Source organism: Oncorhynchus clarkii, chromosome 2 (assembly GCF_045791955.1).
Source record: "Oncorhynchus clarkii lewisi isolate Uvic-CL-2024 chromosome 2, UVic_Ocla_1.0, whole genome shotgun sequence".
NCBI lineage: Eukaryota > Metazoa > Chordata > Actinopteri > Salmoniformes > Salmonidae > Oncorhynchus > Oncorhynchus clarkii.
Window position 1 is genome coordinate 932,156 of NC_092148.1, and position 19,858 is coordinate 952,013.

General features: G+C 47.2%; 1 protein-coding gene across 1 annotated transcript in view; it reads left to right on the top strand.

Annotated features, from left to right (window-relative positions):
• The window catches only part of LOC139378690 (tumor necrosis factor receptor superfamily member 11B-like), a 32,162-nt gene extending 12,513 nt beyond the window's left edge, over positions 1-19,649 (top strand). The window contains exons 2-6 of the mRNA XM_071121106.1: positions 2,444-2,813; positions 11,267-11,482; positions 16,769-16,993; positions 18,968-19,179; positions 19,470-19,649. Of these exons, the coding sequence (XP_070977207.1) occupies positions 2,444-2,813; positions 11,267-11,482; positions 16,769-16,993; positions 18,968-19,179; positions 19,470-19,649 (1,203 nt within the window). The remainder of the gene's footprint in view (positions 1-2,443; positions 2,814-11,266; positions 11,483-16,768; positions 16,994-18,967; positions 19,180-19,469) is intronic.
• The last annotated feature ends 209 nt before the right edge of the window (positions 19,650-19,858 follow it).

Sequence of the window (19,858 nt, forward strand, 5' to 3'; positions counted from 1 at the left end):
TTTTTAAATCACGCTCCTGCCCTGATTTCAGCGGTTTGGACACTGACGAGCAGAATAACATCTCCTTGACTGATTACTGTGTAATACACTAGTAAACTCTTAATGCGTCCCAAATTGCACCCTATTCCCTATATAGCCCTATGGGTTCTGGTCAAAAGTAGTGCACTACATAGGGAGCCATATTTTAACTAGGCAAGTCAGTTAAGAACAAATTCTTATTTACAATGACGGCCTACCCCGGCCAAACCCTAACGACGCTGGGCCAATTGTGCGTCGCCCTACGGGACTCCTAATCACGGTCGGTTGTGATACAGCCTGGAATCAAACCAGGGTCTGTAGTGACGCCTCTAGCACTGAGATGCAGCGCCTTAAGACCGCTGAGCCACTAAGCCTCTGTCTGATTGAGGGGATGTACACACTCCAGCTGTATTCCCTCTCAGCTGGCGAACGGCCACAGGAGTCATCCAATGTGACTTCCCTTCAGATGATCAGAACATTGTAATTATGGGCGACAGAGCAGCGTGTAATTTGGGTCTAGAGTTCTGTAGCAGAATGTCATTGAATGGTGACTTCCAACTGAATGGTGAAAGGTCAAAAGTTCAACAATGTCTTTATTCCAGAACTTCCATATACAGAATGCACAGGGGCATTTCCCGGGAGTAAAACAAGCAACTTGCATGGGTTTAACAGTTTACAGGAAGTTATTTAGCTGACAGTTTACAGTAAGGATTTAGCTAACAATTTACAGTAAGGATTTAGATAACAGTTTACAGTAAGGATTTAGCTAACAGTTTACAGTAAGAATTTAGCTAACAGTTTACAGTAAGGATTTAGATGGATTTGGTCTGGAGACTGAAGGGAAGGGAAGGAAGAGAAGGTAGGAGAAGGGACAGAAAGACAGAAGGGAAGAGGGGCTTGGGAAATCAGTCTACTTCCTACGTTTTCAGTCTCCATGCTCCATGTTTATTTGGCCTGCAGCCAGTATAGGTCACCCCAAGCCAGTATAGGTCACCCCAAGCCAGTATAGGTCACCCCAGGCCAATATAGGTCACCCCAGGCCAATATAGGTGACCCCAAGCCAGTATAGGTCACCCCAGGCCAATATAGGTCACCCCAGGCCAGGACAGTATAGGTCACCCCAGGCCAGGACAGTATAGGTCACCCCAGGCCAGGACAGTATAGGTCACCCCAGGCCAGGACAGTATAGGTCACCCCAGGCCAGGACAGTATAGGTCACCCCAGGCCTGGCCAGTATAGGTCACCCCAGGCCAGTATAGGTCACCCCAGGCCAGTGTAGGTCACCCCAGGCCAGGACAGTATAGGTCACCCCAGGCCAGGACAGTATAGGTCACCCCAGGCCAGGACAGTATAGGTCCCCCCAGGCCAGGCCAGTATAGGTCCCCCCCAGGCCAGACCAGTATATGTCACCCCAGGCCAGTATAGGTCACCCCAGGGCAGGGCAGTATATGTCACACCAGGCAAAGGAAAGGTGACCCCAGAACATTATAGGTCACCCCAGGCCAGTATAGGTCACCCCAGGCCAGTATAGGTCACCCCAGGCCAGTATAGGTCACCCCAGGCCAGTATAGGTCACCCCAGGCCAGTATTGGCCACCCCAGGTCAGTATAGGTCACCCTAGGCCAGGACCGTTTAGGTCACCCCAGGCCAGTATAGGTCACCCCAGGCCAGTTTAGGTCACCCCAGGCCAGTATAGGTCACCCCAGGCCAGTATAGGTCACCCCAGGCCAGTATAGGTCACCCCAGGCCAGTATAGGTCACCCCAGGCCAGTATAGGTCACCCCAGGCCAGTATAGGTCACCCCAGGCCAGTATAGGTCACCCCAGGCCAAGGCCTATACAGTGCTGCAGGAGATTCTGAGGGACATTGCTGACTGGATACAGTGTTTTTCATGACAGTGGCGTAGGGGAGGTAGGGGAAGTCCCCGGAGGGAGAATTGACATCTGGGCCACAGCGGTGAAAGGCTGCTGCCTTGCTTACTGCTGCTTTACACTGTCAATCACAGACACGCTTCTATTTAGTCCTGCCTGGTTTCTGGCTTCATATAACACTTAGTCACTCAGTCAATCACCCCAGGCTTGGGTTACACCCGGTCAATCACAACAAGCCTGAACGCTTAGTTTCTCTGGCATCAGATAGGCTGTAAACATTCGCTCTGTCTAATCTGGTGGTTCTCCTCTCTGTTCTCTCTCCCTTTCTGTCTCTCTTTTTCACCTCTCTCTCTCCCTCTTCTCTCTTTCTCTGTTCTCAACTCTTCTCCTTCCTCTCTCTGTTCTCTGACTCTCTCTTTATCTTTCTATATCTCTCTCTCCCTTCTCTCTCCCTCTTCTCTCTCTGTTCTCTTTCATTTCCCCACTATCTCTCTTCTCCCTTCTCTCTATCCCCCCCTCTCTCTTCCCCCCCCTCTCTCTCTATTTCTCCACAGCTCTTCGCCATTTCCTTCTCCTGGGCGTTCCACGAGGTCCCACCCCCTAAGTACCAGCACTACGACCCCTTGACCTCTGAATTCCTCCTGTGTGACCAGTGTCCGCCCGGCACGGCCGTCCTGACCCACTGTACCGCCGAAACCCCCACCGCCTGCTCGCCGTGCCCCGACCGGTCCTTCTCAGAACACTGGCACTGGGGCGACAGCTGCCAGTACTGCACGACCGTCTGCAAGGAGAGACAGCTGGTCAGTCAGGAGTGTAACAGAACCCACGACCAGCTGTGTGAGTGTATCCCAGGCTACCACCTGGTGGTGGAGTTCTGCATCAAACACACGTCCTGTCCACCTGGCTTCGGCGTGACTGCTCTAGGTAGGTCATCTATGTTGTTATTACAATCAACCAATGACTGAATGAATTGATTGACTGAAATGTTGTTTTTGTTTTGTGTTTTGTTTTATGATGCAAATGAAGCGGTGGTGCTGAAGGTTCTTGTTCATTCTTTAACTGCTGTTGGTTTATTTAACTTGGCTGAAGATCCTCCCTCTCTTTTGATTGGTACTTCCAGTTATATACTCATACATAATGGTTTGCAAATGTTATTCCTGGTCAGCCCATGTCCTCAGAGGGGAAGTGTTTACTCAGCCTGTGGTAGGTCTAATCAGTCTACAATATAATAGTACTGTACTCTCCATTACCCAGAATCCACTGCTGTATGGTCCTGACCTGTTCTGTTCTCTATGAGAGCCCACTGATAGTACTATATGTGTTGGCAGAGGACCAGACAGAGGCAGAGCTGTGAGTGACAGGCCTTTTCATCAGACATAATAACTCTGCTGTCTGGCTGTTATCATCACCAGGATCTCTCCTCTCCTGTCAGCTCACTCAGATAGGTTATGTCCCACATGTCCCTATATAGTGCACTACTTTTGACCAGAGCCCTATGTGCCCTCGTCTAAAATAGTGCACTATATAGGGAATAGGGTGCCATTTGGGACACAGACAAAGCTACGCAGGATCAAGATCACGCCAGACACTAAACTACGCCTTTGTCATTTGTACTTTGTTCTCGTTGGCCTCCTTCCCCTCCTTTTAATTATAACGTTCCTCAGCCTTCAGTCCTGGTTTGTGATTCAGACGTATTCCAGGCCAGATGAGGAGAGGGGAGATGAGAAGAGGAGGGGAGAGGCTGGGAGAGAGGGGAGAGAAGAGGGGTGAGGAGAGGGGAAGGAAAGAAGAGAGTCAGAGGAAAGAGGAGAGAGGGGAGGAGAGAGGAGAAGAGAGGAGAGGATGGGAGAAGACGGGAGGAGAGAGGAGAGGGGAAAGGAGAGGATGGGAGAAGGGGAGGAGAGAGGATAAGAGAGGAGAGGAGGGGAGAAGAGAGGAGAAGGGTGGAGAGGAGTGGAGGGTTTTGTTTCTGGACAGAGTTTTAGTTTCAATAGTCTGTTGAACGTCTCAGTTAGAGATGATGAATAGAGACATGTCAGATTCTATTGGAAACAGTTAGACAGGATCAGCTCCATATTTCCTCTCTGTCTCTGTATCAGACAGTTAGACTGGGGCTAGAAGATGTTTCCTACCTGAGTCTGTATCAGACAGTTAGACTGGGGCTAGAAGATGTTTCCTACCTGAGTCTGTATCAGACAGTTAGACTGGAGCTGGAAGATGTTTCCTACCTGAGTCTGTATCAGACAGTTTAGACTGAGGCTGGAAGCTGTTTCCTACCTGAGTCTGTGTTAGACTGGGGCTGGAAGATGTTTCCTACCTGAGTCTGTGTTAGACTGGGACTGGAAGATGTTTCCTACCTGAGTCTGTATCAGACAGTTAGACTGGGGCTAGAAGATGTTTCCTACCTGAGTCTGTATCAGACTGTTAGTCTGGGACTGGAAGATGTTTCCTACCTGAGTCTGTATCAGACAGTTAGACTGGGGCTGGAAGATGTTTCCTACCTGAGTCTGTATCAGACAGATTGGGGCTGGAAGATGTTTCCTACCTGAGTCTGTATCAGACGGTTAGACTGGGGCTAGAAGATGTTTCCTACCTGAGTCTGTATCAGACTGTTAGACTGGGGCTAGAAGATGTTTCCTACCTGAGTCTGTATCAGACTGTTAGACTGGGGCTGGAAGATGTTTCCTACCTGAGTCTGTGTTAGACTGGGGCTGGAAGATGTTTCCTACCTGAGTCTGTGTTAGACTGGGACTGGAAGATGTTTCCTACCTGAGTCTGTATCAGACAGTTAGACTGGGGCTAGAAGATGTTTCCTACCTGAGTCTGTATCAGACAGTTAGACTGGAGCTGGAAGATGTTTCCTACCTGAGTCTGTATCAGACAGTTTAGACTGAGGCTGGAAGATGTTTCCTACCTGAGTCTGTATCAGACAGTTAGACTGGGGCTGGAAGATGTTTCCTACCTGAGTCTGTGTTAGACTGGGGCTGGAAGATGTTTTCTACCTGAGTCTGTATCAGACTGTTAGTCTGGGACTGGAAGATGTTTCCTACCTGAGTCTGTATCAGACAGTTAGACTGGGGCTAGAAGATGTTTCCTACCTGAGTCTGTATCAGACAGTTAGACTGGAGCTGGAAGATGTTTCCTACCTGAGTCTGTATCAGACAGTTTAGACTGAGGCTGGAAGATGTTTCCTACCTGAGTCTGTGTTAGACTGGGACTGGAAGATGTTTCCTACCTGAGTCTGTATCAGACAGTTAGACTGGGGCTAGAAGATGTTTCCTACCTGAGTCTGTATCAGACTGTTAGTCTGGGACTGGAAGATGTTTCCTACCTGAGTCTGTATCAGACAGTTAGACTGGGGCTGGAAGATGTTTCCTACCTGAGTCTGTATCAGACAGTTAGACTGGGGCTGGAAGGTGTTTCCTACCTGAGCCTGTATCAGACTGTTAGACTGGGTCTGGAAGATGTTTCCTACCTGAGTCTGTATCAGACTGTTAGACTGGGGCTGGAAGATGTTTCCTACCTGAGTCTGTATCAGACAGATTGGGGCTGGAAGATGTTTCCTACCTGAGTCTGTATCAGACAGATTGGGGCTGGAAGATGTTTCCTACCTGAGTCTGTATCAGACTGTTAGACTGGGACTGGAAGGTGTTTCCTACCTGAGTCTGTGTTAGACAGTTAGACTGGGGCTGGAAGATGTTTCCTACCTGAGTCTGTATCAGACTGTTAGACTGGGACTGGAAGATGTTTCCTACCTGAGTCTGTATCAGACAGTTAGACTGGGGCTGGAAGATGTTTCCTACCTGAGTCTGTATCAGACAGACTGGGGCTGGAAGGTGTTTTCTACCTGAGTCTGTGTTAGACAGTTAGACTGGGGCTGGACGATGTTTCCTACCTGAGTCTGTGTTAGACAGTTAGACTGGGGCTGGAAGATGTTTCCTACCTGAGTCTGTGTCAGACAGACTGGGGCTGGAAGGTGTTTCCTACCTGAGTCTGTGTTAGACTGGGACTGGAAGATGTTTCCTACCTGAGTCTGTATCAGACAGACTGGGACTGGAAGGTGTTTCCTACCTGAGTCTGTGTTAGACAGTTAGACTGGGGCTGGAAGATGTTTCCTACCTGAGTCTGTATCAGACAGACTGGGGCTGGAAGGTGTTTCCTACCTGAGTCTGTGTTAGACAGTTAGACTGGGGCTGGAAGATGTTTCCTACCTGAGTCTGTATCAGACAGACTGGGGCTGGAAGGTGTTTCCTACCTGAGTCTGTGTTAGACAGTTAGACTGGGGCTGGAAGATGTTTCCTACCTGAGTCTGTGTCAGACAGACTGGGGCTGGAAGATGTTTCCTACCTGAGTCTGTGTTAGACAGTTAGACTGGGGCTGGAAGATGTTTCCTACCTACCTAATTTGTTTCAAATTGGGATTAACATTGATTTAATTGTACATTTTTTAGTCAATGAACTTCACAAAATACTCTGTAATGTCAAAGTGGAAGAACAATTCAAATATATATTTTATTTTATTAATGTAAAATAAAACACTAATATATCTTGATTAATGAAGTATTCAACCCGCTGAGTCAATACATGTCAGAATAACCTTTGGCAGCGATTACAGCTGTGTCTTTTCTGGACATCTCTCCTGTCTGACCTTTATTTCCTTTGTTTTGTCATTATGTAGTATGGGCAGGGCGTGAGTTGGGGTGGGAAGTCTATGTTTGTCTTTCTATGATTTTGGGGATTTCTATGTTTCGGGCCTAGTATGGTTCTCAATCAGAGGCAGGTGTCATTAGTTGTCTCTGATTGAGAATCATACTTAGGTAGCCTGGGTTTCACTGTTTGTTTGTTGGGTGATTGTCTATGTTAGTTGCTTGTGTTCAGCACAGTTCTCATTATAGCCTCACGGTCGTTATTCGTTTATTGTTTTGTATAGTTTGTATTCAGTGTTCAGTGCTTTCTTTTATTTTAAAAATCATCATGAACACATACCACGCTGCATTTTGGTCCGCTTCATACGACGATCGTGACATCTCCAAGAGCTTTGCACACCTGGATTGCATATTTGGCCTTGTCCTGCTGAACAGTGAATTTGTCTCCTAGTGTCTGATGGAAAGCAGACTGAACCATGTTTTGCTTAGCTCTATTCTGTTTATTTTTCCCTAAAAAAAACTCCCTTGTCCTTGCCGATGACAAGCATACCCATAACATAATGCAGCCACCACCTCCCTTGTCCTTGCCGATGACAAGCATACCCATAACATAATGCAGCCACCACCTCCCTTGTCCTTGCCGATGACAAGCATACCCATAACATAATGCAGCCACCACCTCCCTTGTCCTTGCCGATGACAAGCATACCCATAACATAATGCAGCCACCACCTCCCTTGTCCTTGCCGATGACAAGCATACCCATAACATAATGCAGCCACCATCTTCCTTGTCCTTGCCGATGACAAGCATACCCATAACATAATGCAGCCACCATCTTCCTTGTCCTTGCCGATGACAAGCATACCCATAACATAATGCAGCCACCACCTCCCTTGTCCTTGCCGATGACAAGCATACCCATAACATAATGCAGCCACCATCTCCCTTGTCCTTGCCGATGACAAGCATACCCATAACATAATGCAGCCACCATCTTCCTTGAAAATATGAAGATTGAATAACCCTTTGTATTCAGGACAAAAAGTGAATTGCTTTGCCACATTCTTTTCAGTATTTTTTTTGTGCCTAATTGCAAATAGGATGCATGTTTTGGAATATTTTTTATTCTGGAAATGTTTCTTTATTTTCACTCCGTCCTTTATGTTATTATTTCTGGAGTAACTACAGTGTTGTTGATCCATCCTCAGTTATCTCCTATCTCAGCCATTAAACTCTGTAACTGTTTTAAAAATCACCATTGGTGAAATCCCTGAGCAGTTTCCTTCCTCTCTGGCAACTGAGTTGGAAAGGGTTCCTGTATCTTTGTAGTGACTGGGTGTATTGATACACCATCCAAAGCGTAATGAATAACTGCACCATGCTCAAAGGGATATTTTTACCCGTCTACCAATAGGTTCCCTTCTTTTTACGAAAACATTGGAAAACCTCCCTGGTCTTTGTGGTTGAATCTGTGCTTGAAATGCACTGCTTGACTGAGAGACCTTACAGATAATTAAATGTATGGGGTACAGAGATGGGGTAGTCATCATTTTTTAAATTCTGAACACTACCAAAACATTTCTGACGCATTGAAGGTCCCCAAGAACAAAGTGGCCTCCATCATTCTTAAATGTAAAAAGTTTGGAACCACCAAGGTTCTTCCAAGAGCTGGCCACCCGGCCAAACTGAGCAATCAGGGGAGAAGGGCCTTGATCAGGGAGCTGACTAAGAACCCAATGGTCAATCTGACAGAGCTCCAGAGTTCCTCTGTGGAGATGGGTGAACCTTTCAGAAGGACAACCATCTCTGCAGCGCTCCACCAATCAGGCCTTTATGGTAGAGTGGCCAGACGGAAGCCACTCCTCAGTAAAAGGCACATGACAGCCCGCTTGGAGTTAGCCAAAAGGCACCTAAAGACTCTCAGACCATGTGAAACAAGATTCTCTTGTCTGATGAAACCAAGATTGAACTCTTTGGCCTGAATGCCAAGCGTCACATCTGGAGGAAACCTGGCACCATCCCTACGGTGAAGCATGGTGGTAGCAGTATCATGCTGTGTGGATGTATTTCAGCGGCAGGGACCGGGAGACTAGTCAGGATTGAGGTAAAGATGAACAGAGCAAAGTACAGAGAGATCCTTGATGAAAACCTGCTCCAGAGCGCTCAGGACCTCAGACTGGAGTGAAGGTTCACCTTCCAACAGGACAATGTCCTTGAGGGTCCCAGCCAAAACCCGGGCATCTCTGGAGAGACAATGAAAATAGCTGTGCAGCGTCATTCCCCATCCAACCTGACAGATCTTGAGAAGATCTGCAGAGAAGACTGGGAGAAACTCCCCAAATACAGGTGTGCCAAGATTGTAGCGTCATACCCAAGAAGACTCCAGGCCGTAATCACTGCCAAAGGTGCTTCAACAAAGTACTAAGTAAAGGGTCTGAGTACTTATGTAAATGTCATATTTCAGTTTTTTTGTATTTTTATACATTTGCAAACATTTCTAAAAAAACTTTTTTTTTGTTTTGTCATTATGGGGTATTGTGTGTAGATTGATGAGAAAATAATAAGTCTGTAACGTAACAAAATGTAGAAGAAATTAAGTGGTCTGAATACTTTCCAAATGGCCTGTATGGCTTGTCAACCTGAGGATCCATGACCTCTGTATGGCTTGTCAACCTGAGGATCTATGACCACTGTATGGCTTGTCAACCTGAGGATCTATGACCACTGTATGGCTTGTCAACCTGAGGATCTATGACCACTCTATGGCTTGTCAACCTGAGGATCTATGAACACTGTATGGCTTGCCAACCTGAGGATCTATAACTTCTGTATGGCTTGTCGACCTGAGGATCTATGACCACTCTATGGCTTGTCAACCTGAGGATCTATGACCACTGTATGGCTTGTCAACCTGAGGATCTATGACCACTGTATGGCTTGTCAACCTGAGGATCTATGACCACTATGGCTTGTCAACCTGAGGATCTATGACCACTGTATGGCTTGTCAACCTGAGGATCTATGACCACTGTATGGCTTGTCAACCTGAGGATCTATGACCACTGTATGGCTTGTCAACCTGATGATCTATGACCACTGTATGGCTTGTCAACCTGATGATCTATGACCACTGTATGGCTTGTCAACCTGAGGATCTATGACCACTGTATGGCTTGTCAACCTGAGGATCTATGACCACTGTATGGCTTGTCAACCTGAGGATCTATGACCACTGTATGGCTTGTCAACCTGAGGATCTATGACCACTGTATGGCTTGTCAACCTGAGGATCTATGACCACTGTATGGCTTGTCAACCTGAGGATCTATGACCACTGTATGGCATGTCAACCTGAGGATCGATGACCTCTGTATGGCTTGTCAACCTGAGGATCTATGACCACTGTATGGCTTGTCAACCTGAGGATCTATGACCACTGTATGGCTTGTCAACCTGAGGATCTATGACCACTGTATGGCTTGTCAACCTGAGGATCTATGACCACTGTATGGCTTGTCAACCTGAGGATCTATGACCACTGTATGGCTTGTCAACCTGAGGATCTATGACCACTGTATGGCATGTCAACCTGAGGATCGATGACCTCTGTATGGCTTGTCGACCTGAGGATCCATGCCCACTGTATGGCTTGTCAACCTGAGGATCTATAACTTCTGTATGGCTTGTCAACCTGAGGATCGATGACCTCTGTATGGCTTGTCAACCTGAGGATCGATGACCTCTGTATGGCTTGTCAACCTGAGGATCTATGACCACTGTATGGCTTGTCAACCTGAGGATCTATGACCACTGTATGGCTTGTCAACCTGAGGATCTATGACCACTGTATGGCTTGTCAACCTGAGGATCTATGACCACTGTATGGCTTGTCAACCTGAGGATCTATGACCACTGTATGGCATGTCAACCTGAGGATCGATGACCTCTGTATGGCTTGTCGACCTGAGGATCCATGCCCACTGTATGGCTTGTCAACCTGAGGATCTATAACTTCTGTATGGCTTGTCAACCTGAGGATCGATGACCTCTGTATGGCTTGTCAACCTGAGGATCTATGACCACTGTATGGCTTGTCAACCTGAGGATCTATGACCACTGTATGGCTTGTCAACCTGAGGATCTATGACCACTGTATGGCTTATCAACCTGAGGATATCTAGTGAAGATGCTCTGCTGGTCACTTGTAGTAATAACTAGTCATTTCATATAGACCTATGAGTTAATGTACTTACACAAATATGCCTTGTCACATGTTTTGTCATCAGGTCATCTGTTTTCACGCAAATATACTTTGTCACACGCTTTGTCATCATGTCATCTGTTTTCACGCAAATATGCCTCGTCATCTCTGTCAAATATCATCATACTGGATGCATGAAGGACCTTATACAGTCTCCGATTCTCACTTCTTCTCTGATCTAAAACAGGATGTGGTAGATAGCGTTATAGCACCGTTAGTAGTTTACTCCTCTCTAAACAATGCCACAGAAACTCCACACTTCCACTGCTGCTTTATGATGAGAACGACGTACCACAACTTGTAACTTGACATATTGGAAATGTATAACCTGAAGAGGCTTGATGTGAAAAGAGCCATTTCTCTCAGATTGTGATAAAAACATGATCCCCACCTGTAAAAAAAAAAGAAAGAAATGATCTTGGTCAGGTGTCATAAATTGGAAGTTTGTTTTGTGTTCTTCTCTCCTAGGTACACCAGAGATAGACACAGCGTGTGAGGCGTGTCCACAGGGCCTGTTCTCCAGCCGGATGTCTGCCAGGGAGCCGTGTGTGCCTCACAGGAACTGCTCTGGGCTGGGCTTGAAGACCCTCCGACCGGGGACCCCCACCCAGAACACACTGTGTGAGAACGAGGCTGAAGGATCTGTCCTGGAGTGCTCCCATCACAACACACAGTGTCCCACTGGTGAGAATATACAGGATAATGGTGATATATGCCAGACTCTCTTATCCAAAGGGATTTAAAGTCATACATTGTTTTTTTTTTTGTATGGGTGGCCCCAGCGGGAATCAAACCCACTGCCTTTGGCGTTGCCAACGCCATGCTCTACCTACTGAGCCACACATGACCACAGCACACGCACCACGTAATGTCTATTAAAAAAGGAATGAGCATCCCTAATCCACAGCTCTGCACGACGACCCACTCAGCTTCACACCGACTAAATGACCACAGTGTCTGAGTCCTGTACTTTTACTAAGTATGTGAGTCTGAATGGGACAGATGTGCAACAGAGGTTAATGAGTAACTCTACCTGAAACTGAAAGACTTGTTTTCACTCCCCAAGAAAATACCTAGGCTTGATCTCAGCAGGTAAACACTGGTTGAAACCCAGTTAATCACAGCTGCCTACAGCGTTTCACTTGAACAGCAGTTCTACATCATCCCACCAACTCCAGTAACTCCAGACGTCATCCCACCAACTCCAGTAACTCCAGACGTCATCCCACCAACTCCAGTAACTCCAGACGTCATCCCACTAACTCCAGTAACTCCAGACACCATCCCACTAACTCCAGTAACTCCAGACATCATCCCACTAACTCCAGACATCATCCCACTAACTCAAGTAACTCCAGACGTCATCCCACTAACTCCAGTAACTCCAGACGTCATCCCACTAACTCCAGTAACTCCAGACATCATCCCACTAACTCCAGTAACTCCAGACATCATCCCACTATCTCCAGTAACTCCAGACATCATCCCACTAACTCCAGACGTCATCCCACTAACTCCAGTAACTCCAGACATCATCCCACTAATTCCACTAACTCCAGACATCATCCCACTAACTCCAGTAACTCCAGACGTCATCCCACTAACTCCAGTAACTCCAGACGTCATCCCACTAACTCCAGACGTCATCCCACTAACTCCAGTAACTCCAGACATCATCCCACTAACTCCAGTAACTCCAGACATCATCCCACTAACTACAGAAACTCCAGACATCATCCCACTAACTCCAGACATCATCCCACTAACTCCAGACGTCATCCCACTAACTCCAGTAACTCCAGACGGCATCCCACTAACTCCAGTAACTCCAGGCATCATCCCACTAACTCCAGTAACTCCAGACTCCATCCCACTAACTCCAGTAACTCCAGACATCATCCCACTAACTCCAGTAACTCCAGACATCATCCCACTAACTCCAGTAACTCCAGACATCATCCCACTAACTCCAGTAACTCCAGACATCATCCCACTAACTCCAGTAACTCCAGACGTCATCCCACTAACTCCAGTAACTCCAGACGTCATCCCACTAACTCCAGTAACTCCAGACGTCATCCCACTAACTCCAGTAACTCCAGACATCATCCCACTAACTCCAGTAACTCCAGACATCATCCCACTAACTACAGAAACTCCAGACATCATCCCACTAACTCCAGACATCATCCCACTAACTCCAGACGTCATCCCACTAACTCCAGTAACTTCAGACGGCATCCCACTAACTCCAGTAACTCCAGGAATGATCCCACTAACTCCAGTAACTCCAGACGCCATCCCACTAACTCCAGTAACTCCAGACGCCATCCCACTAACTCCAGTAACTCCAGATGCCATCCCACTAACTCCAGTAACTCCAGACGTCATCCCACTAACTCCAGTAACTCCAGACATCATCCCACTAACTCCAGTAACTCCAGACATCATCCCACTAACTCCAGACGTCATCCCACTAACTCCAGTAACTCCAGACATCATCCCACTAACTCCAGACGTCATCCCACTAACTTCAGTAACTCCAGACGTCATCCCACTAACTCCAGTAACTCCAGACATCATCCCACTAACTCCAGTAACTCCAGACATCATCCCACTAACTCCAGACGTCATCCCACTAACTTCAGTAACTCCAGACGTCATCCCACTAACTCCAGTAACTCCAGACGTCATCCCACTAACTTCAGTAACTCCAGACGTCATCCCACTAACTCCAGTAACTCCAGACGTCATCCCACTAACTCCAGTAACTCCAGACGTCATCCCACTAACTCCAGACATCATCCCACTAACTCCAGTAACTCCAGACGTCATCCCACTAACTCCAGTAACTCCAGACGTCATCCCACTAACTCCAGTAACTCCAGACGTCATCCCACTAACTCCAGACATCATCCCACTAACTCCAGACGTCATCCCACTAACTCCAGTAACTCCAGACGTCATCCCACTAACTCCAGTAACTCCAGACGTCATCCCACTAACTGCAGTAACTCCAGACAGTTTCTTCTTGATCAGATGGTCAGGGGGCCGGAACACAATTACAGATAATTTGTAGACTGCAAATTGACCGCAAGAAGCCCAAACATATATAATATTTGACTAATACATAATAATTTCAAACCTTGCATACATTTGTATAGGGTGGCTCACAACCCATAGGGCGGCTCACAACCCATAGGGCGGCTCACAACCCATAGGGCGGCTCACAACCCATAGGGCGCCTCACAACCCATAGGGCGGCTCACATCCCATAGTGCGGCTCACATCCCATAGGGCGGCTCACATCCCATAGGGCAGCTCACAACACAAAGGGCGGCCTACAACCCATAGGGCGGCTCACAACCCATAGGGCGGCTCACATCCCATAGGGCGCCTCACATCCCATAGGGCGGCTCACATCCCATAGGGCGCCTCACATCCCATAGGGCGCCTCACATCCCATAGGGCGGCTCACATCCCATAGGGCACTTCACATCCCATACGGCGCCTCACATCCCATAGGGCACTTCACATTCCATAGGGCGGCTCACATCCCATAGGGCGGCTCACAAATGGCCCATCGTCGTACCGGTTAGGGTTTGGCCGGTGTAGGCCGTCATTGTAAATAGGAATTTGTTCTTATCTGACTTGCCAAGTTAAATAAAGGTTAAATAAAATAAGAAGTTTACGATCACTTGTCTTTCTAGTATACGTGGGAATACTTGGGAACAGATTTCCTAAATTAAAATCAATTGGAGCTGATTTGTGGTGTTTTTACAGTCTTTTATGCCCAACCATGAAAAACATGTTTGTTTTTTTGCTCACAGGCCGCCAGTTTGGGTCTTACTCAGGCTGAAACCATGAAGAATGCTGCTGAGAACACACACACACACACACACACACACACACACACACACACACACACACACACACACACACACACACACACACACACACACACACCACAGAACCACAACACATTAGACTGAGCCTGATGAGTCTCCCAGGAGACCGAACACAGTACTGAGTTCTCATTCTAGAACCTGAACGATGCACACAGAACACCTGTCTTCCATCACACCATCTCTGCTGTGTGATGTAACACAATGAGCCGTGTCAGGGGGAGGTTGACTTCCATGAGAATCAACTCTTCACATGAAACTGAGTTCCTATAGGATGACTAACAACTCTCAGAGTAGAACACCCAGAACTGTTACTTTCCCTGGGGACTGACGCTCTCTTTAACAATTCATTCAGGATTTATTTTCGTAGGATACGACACACATACAATTACAATGATTCAGTCCTTCTATTTCTATGGTGACACCACAGATCGTTTGCAAAGAATTAGAAAATAGTTTGAAGTAAAAATGTCAAATTGAGAGGAAATATGTCTAAGCCGTTGGTTGCTGTAAGTCAGACCTGCTGTAAGTCAGACCTGCTCTAAGTCAGACCTGCTGTAAGTCAGACCTGCTGTAAGTCAGACCTGCTGTAAGTCAGACCTGCTGTAAGTCAGACCTGCTGTAAATCAGACCTGCTGTAAATCAGACCTGCTGTAAGTCAGACCTGCTGTAAGTCAGACCTGCTGTAAGTCAGACCTGCTGTAAGTCAGACCTGCTGTAAATCAGACCTGCTGTAAATCAGACCTGCTGTAAATCAGACCTGCTGTAAGTCAGACCTGCTGTAAATCAGACCTGCTGTAAATCAGACCTGCTGTAAGTTGGGTGGTCCTTTGCATGGGGTGATGTAAGTTTCCTTCAACAATCAGTCTTCCAGATAGATGACACAGGAACTTTGGTATTAAACTCTTTAGTAATAAAATGTAATTGCAGACAGAGATTCACATACAGAGTACCTCAGTAGTCCATCGTAACGATCTGTGTGGAGAAACAGGAGACAACGCTCTTTATACAATCTACCGTCAATCATATCATAACATTGTTGCATTGGATTAGAAACAAAGTATCTAAGATGAGAAAAACAGGTCTAGACTGTGGTTTCTCTCTACTATCTCGTCCTTGAGGCTGTGTGACTATCAGCAGGTGCAGACGATTCTCATCCTGAGAACTAAAGCAGTGCATCTCCATTTACCCAGTACTTTTCCATCATTGCACATTGCAGGTATACAAAGGTTATCACATAAATACAGTAATCATGGCGTCAGTGTAGCCCCACACCCGAACACCAGGGTAACCCCCAACCAAGTCAGCCCTGCTGTAGGTCAGACCTGCATCCCAAAATGGCACCCTATTACCTATATAGTGCACTACTTTTGACCAGAGCCCTAGTGGCCCTGGACAAAAGTAGTGCGCTATAAAGGGAACGCGATGCACTTTAGAAGTCAACTACAGACTTAGGAACGAAGCCAGGAGTACATAAGGAGGAAGGAGGAGAGGCTGTGAGGGAAATGAGTGTGTCGCCGCTGGGATGGAACAAAGAAGTGAGAGGAAGTGATGTTTTCATTATCTGGTCTGGTAATGACTGGATACCCTCCATTACACACACACATACACACACACACACACACACACACACACACACCACATCAGAGTGAGCCTGATGAGTCTCCCAGGAGACCCAAACACAGTATTGAGTTCTAGAACCAGAACGATGCACACACACACACAGAACACCTTTGTTCCATCACAGCAGGTCTGCTGTGTGACGTATCAGGGGGAAGGTTGAGGTCCATCTCCACAGGCGTTGAGGTCTTCATGTGAACTGGTGCTCATCATCTAGCGATTTGATATCTGTTCAATAGAATAAATGAATGTTTATTTGATAGAACCTGAAACAGAAAGGATGTTTCTGGAATAGGATACAATTATGGTCCCAATAGAGTAAACCTAACACATCTGTCTCTTCACACAGAATCAATCAACATCTCAATGTATTGGAAAGAAAACATGTACCTAAGTACCAGGATGTAACGTCAGTGTCCTCTCTCTCTCTCCCCCTCTGTCTCAGACGTGTCGCTGTGTGAGGAGGCCATCTTCCAGTCTCTGGCGTCTCTCCGTCTGTCCTCCGTCCCCCTGGAGCGTCTCCTGGAGAGCCTGCCTGGGAAGAGGGTGGACAGGAAGAGTCTGGAGAAGCTTAAGAAGGCCTGCTCCCCCCAGGAGCAGATACTACTCCTGTTGAGACTCTGGAGAGAACAGAACAAAGACCAGGTTAAACTCTACGGCATCATTCAAGGTCAGTAGGATCTGTTTAGTAGAGCTCTGCTATTGGCTGCTGCATATGAGTTCTAAAGACTTCTATCCAATGAGAGGGTTCTGTTATGTCCTGGGCTCATCATATCTATTATCCAGTGAGAGGGTCCTGTTATGTCCTGGGCTCATCATATCTATTATCCAGTGAACCACTGTGAGTGGAAGGTGTCCAGGTTAGGGGTGTCCAGGTTAGGGGTGTCCAGGTTAGGGCTGTCCAGGTTAGGGCTGTCCAGGTTAAGGCTGGTATTTTAGATGATGGTTATTGGTCAGCCAAATGACCGCAGTCACCGTAATAACTGCTACAGCACCTTGCTTGTGCACCTTGCTTGTTTCAGCCTGGAGCAACAACGTTTCATCACACTGTAGAGTCCATGTTATACCAGAGACTGACTCAACCACACGAGTTCCCAGCCATCCCGTCTTCAGTCAGCTGGTGTACAGGTTAGGGGTTATACCAGAGACTGACTCAACCACACGAGTTCCCAGCCATCCCGTCTTCAGTCAGCTGGTGTACAGGTTAGGGGTTATAGCAGAGACTGACTCAACCACACGAGTTCCCAGCCATCCCGTCTTCAGTCAGCTGGTGTACAGGTTAGGGGTTATAGCAGAGACTGACTCAACCACACGAGTTCCCAGCCATCCCGTCTTCAGTCAGCTGGTGTACAGGTTAGGGGTTATAGCAGAGACTGACTCAACCACACGAGTTCCCAGCCATCCCGTCTTCAGTCAGCTGGTGTACAGGTTAGGGGTTATAGCAGAGACTGACTCAACCACACGAGTTCCCAGCCATCCCGTCTTCAGTCAGCTGGTGTACAGGTTAGGGGTTATAGCAGAGACTGACTCAACCACACGAGTTCCCAGCCATCCCGTCTTCAGTCAGCTGGTGTACAGGTTAGGGGTTATAGCAGAGACTGACTCAACCACACGAGTTCCCAGCCATCCCGTCTTCAGTCAGCTGGTGTACAGGTTAGGGGTTATAGCAGAGACTGACTCAACCACACGAGTTCCCAGCCATCCCGTCTTCAGTCAGCTGGTGTACAGGTTAGGGGTTATAGCAGAGACTGACTCAACCACACGAGTTCCCAGCCATCCCGTCTTCAGTCAGCTGTTTGTTCTACAAATTAGTTTTTAAATTTCCCTGATGTTCTTCATCCATAACCGTTGGTTACACGGTTATACGATAATTGTGGCAGCCCTAATCCAGCTGTCTTAAGAGTAGTATCATGACTAACCTTTCTCCATTATCCTTTCCCTCCACTGTGAGCGTAAGGTGTCCAGGTGTCTTACAGTAGTATCAGTTTAACCTGAGTTCCTCCTCTACCCTGTTATCTCAGGTGTGAACCACTGTGATCGTAAGGTGTCCAGGTGTCTTACAGTAGTATCAGTTTAACCTGAGTTCCTCCTCTACCCTCCTCTACCCTGTTGTCTCAGGTGTGAACCACTGTGAGCGTAAGGTGTCCAGGTGTCTTACAGTAGTATCAGTTTAACCTGAGTTCCCTCCTCTACCCTGTTATCTCAGGTGTGAACCACTGTGAGCGTAAGGTGTCCAGGTGTCTTACAGTAGTATCAGTTTAACCGGAGTTCCTCCTCTACCCTGTTATCTCAGGTGTGAAACACTGTGAGCAGAAGGTGTCCAGGTGTCTTACAGTAGTATCAGTTTAACCTGAGTTCCTCCTCTACCCTGTTGTCTCAGGTGTGAACCACTGTGAGCGTAAGGTGTCCAGGTGTCTTACAGTAGTATCAGTTTAACCTGAGTTCCCTCCTCTACCCTGTTATCTCAGGTGTGAAACACTGTGAGCAGAAGGTGTCCAGGTGTCTTACAGTAGTATCAGTTTAACCTGAGTTCCCTCCTCTACCCTGTTGTCTCAGGTGTGAACCACTGTGCGCGTAAGGTGTCCAGGTGTCTTACAGTAGTATCAGTTTAACCTGAGTTCCCTCCTCTACCCTGTTATCTCAGGTGTGAACCACTGTGAGCGTAAGGTGTCCAGGTGTGCGGGTTTGAAGAACCTGACCCTGGGTGACCTGATGATGGTGATGAAGAGTCTTCCAGGGGTCCGGGCCCACGAGGAAGACATCAGGGCCGTGGTCTCCTCATGCCGCTCCCAGCAGTACCTCCTGCAGCTCCTACACCTTTGGAAGAGCCAGAACAAGGACCTGGACATCAATAAGGTATTGGTCCGCCACCACCGTGCACATTAACACGCCTGCCTTAATCTAGACCAATTATCACTGTGTGGACATTCCTCTTTGTTCCTTTTCTACGAACCAACAACAACAAGATGAGATTATCCAATTAGAAGTGTGTTGGGTTTCCTTTGATGAAAGCACCGCAACGGAGAAGACGGAGTAACTGTCTTGATCACTTTGTGTTCACCTTGATCGTTAAAACGATGTAGTCTGTGTATGTATTTGTTTAAATGGTCAAAATAAAAGCTAATCTATTAATCCATCAATGAAAGGGACTGGCTCACAGCCTGAGCCGGCTCCGGCAGCAGGGGGCACCACGCCCGCTCCTCAGGAGCATCAAGAAGATCAACCGGATCATCTCCACCTCCTCCATACACAAGATGTACGAGAAGATGTTCCTCAACATGATCGAGGACGGGACCTGCTTCAACACCAAACCCTACAACCAATAGGAGAAATGGGGCGGGTCTAAGGGGGGGAGGGGGAGGGGCAGAACTGGGTTTCAAATACTTAAAAAATGTATAATTTGTTAGAGTCTGCCTGGAGTGTCAGATGGATGGGGTTTGGCGTTTTGTGGTGTTTCTATTGGTTTATTGCTCCAGACAAGCTCAATCAGGGTCAGATAAAGGTTGTAAATTCATGTTTAAAGTATTTGCCAACC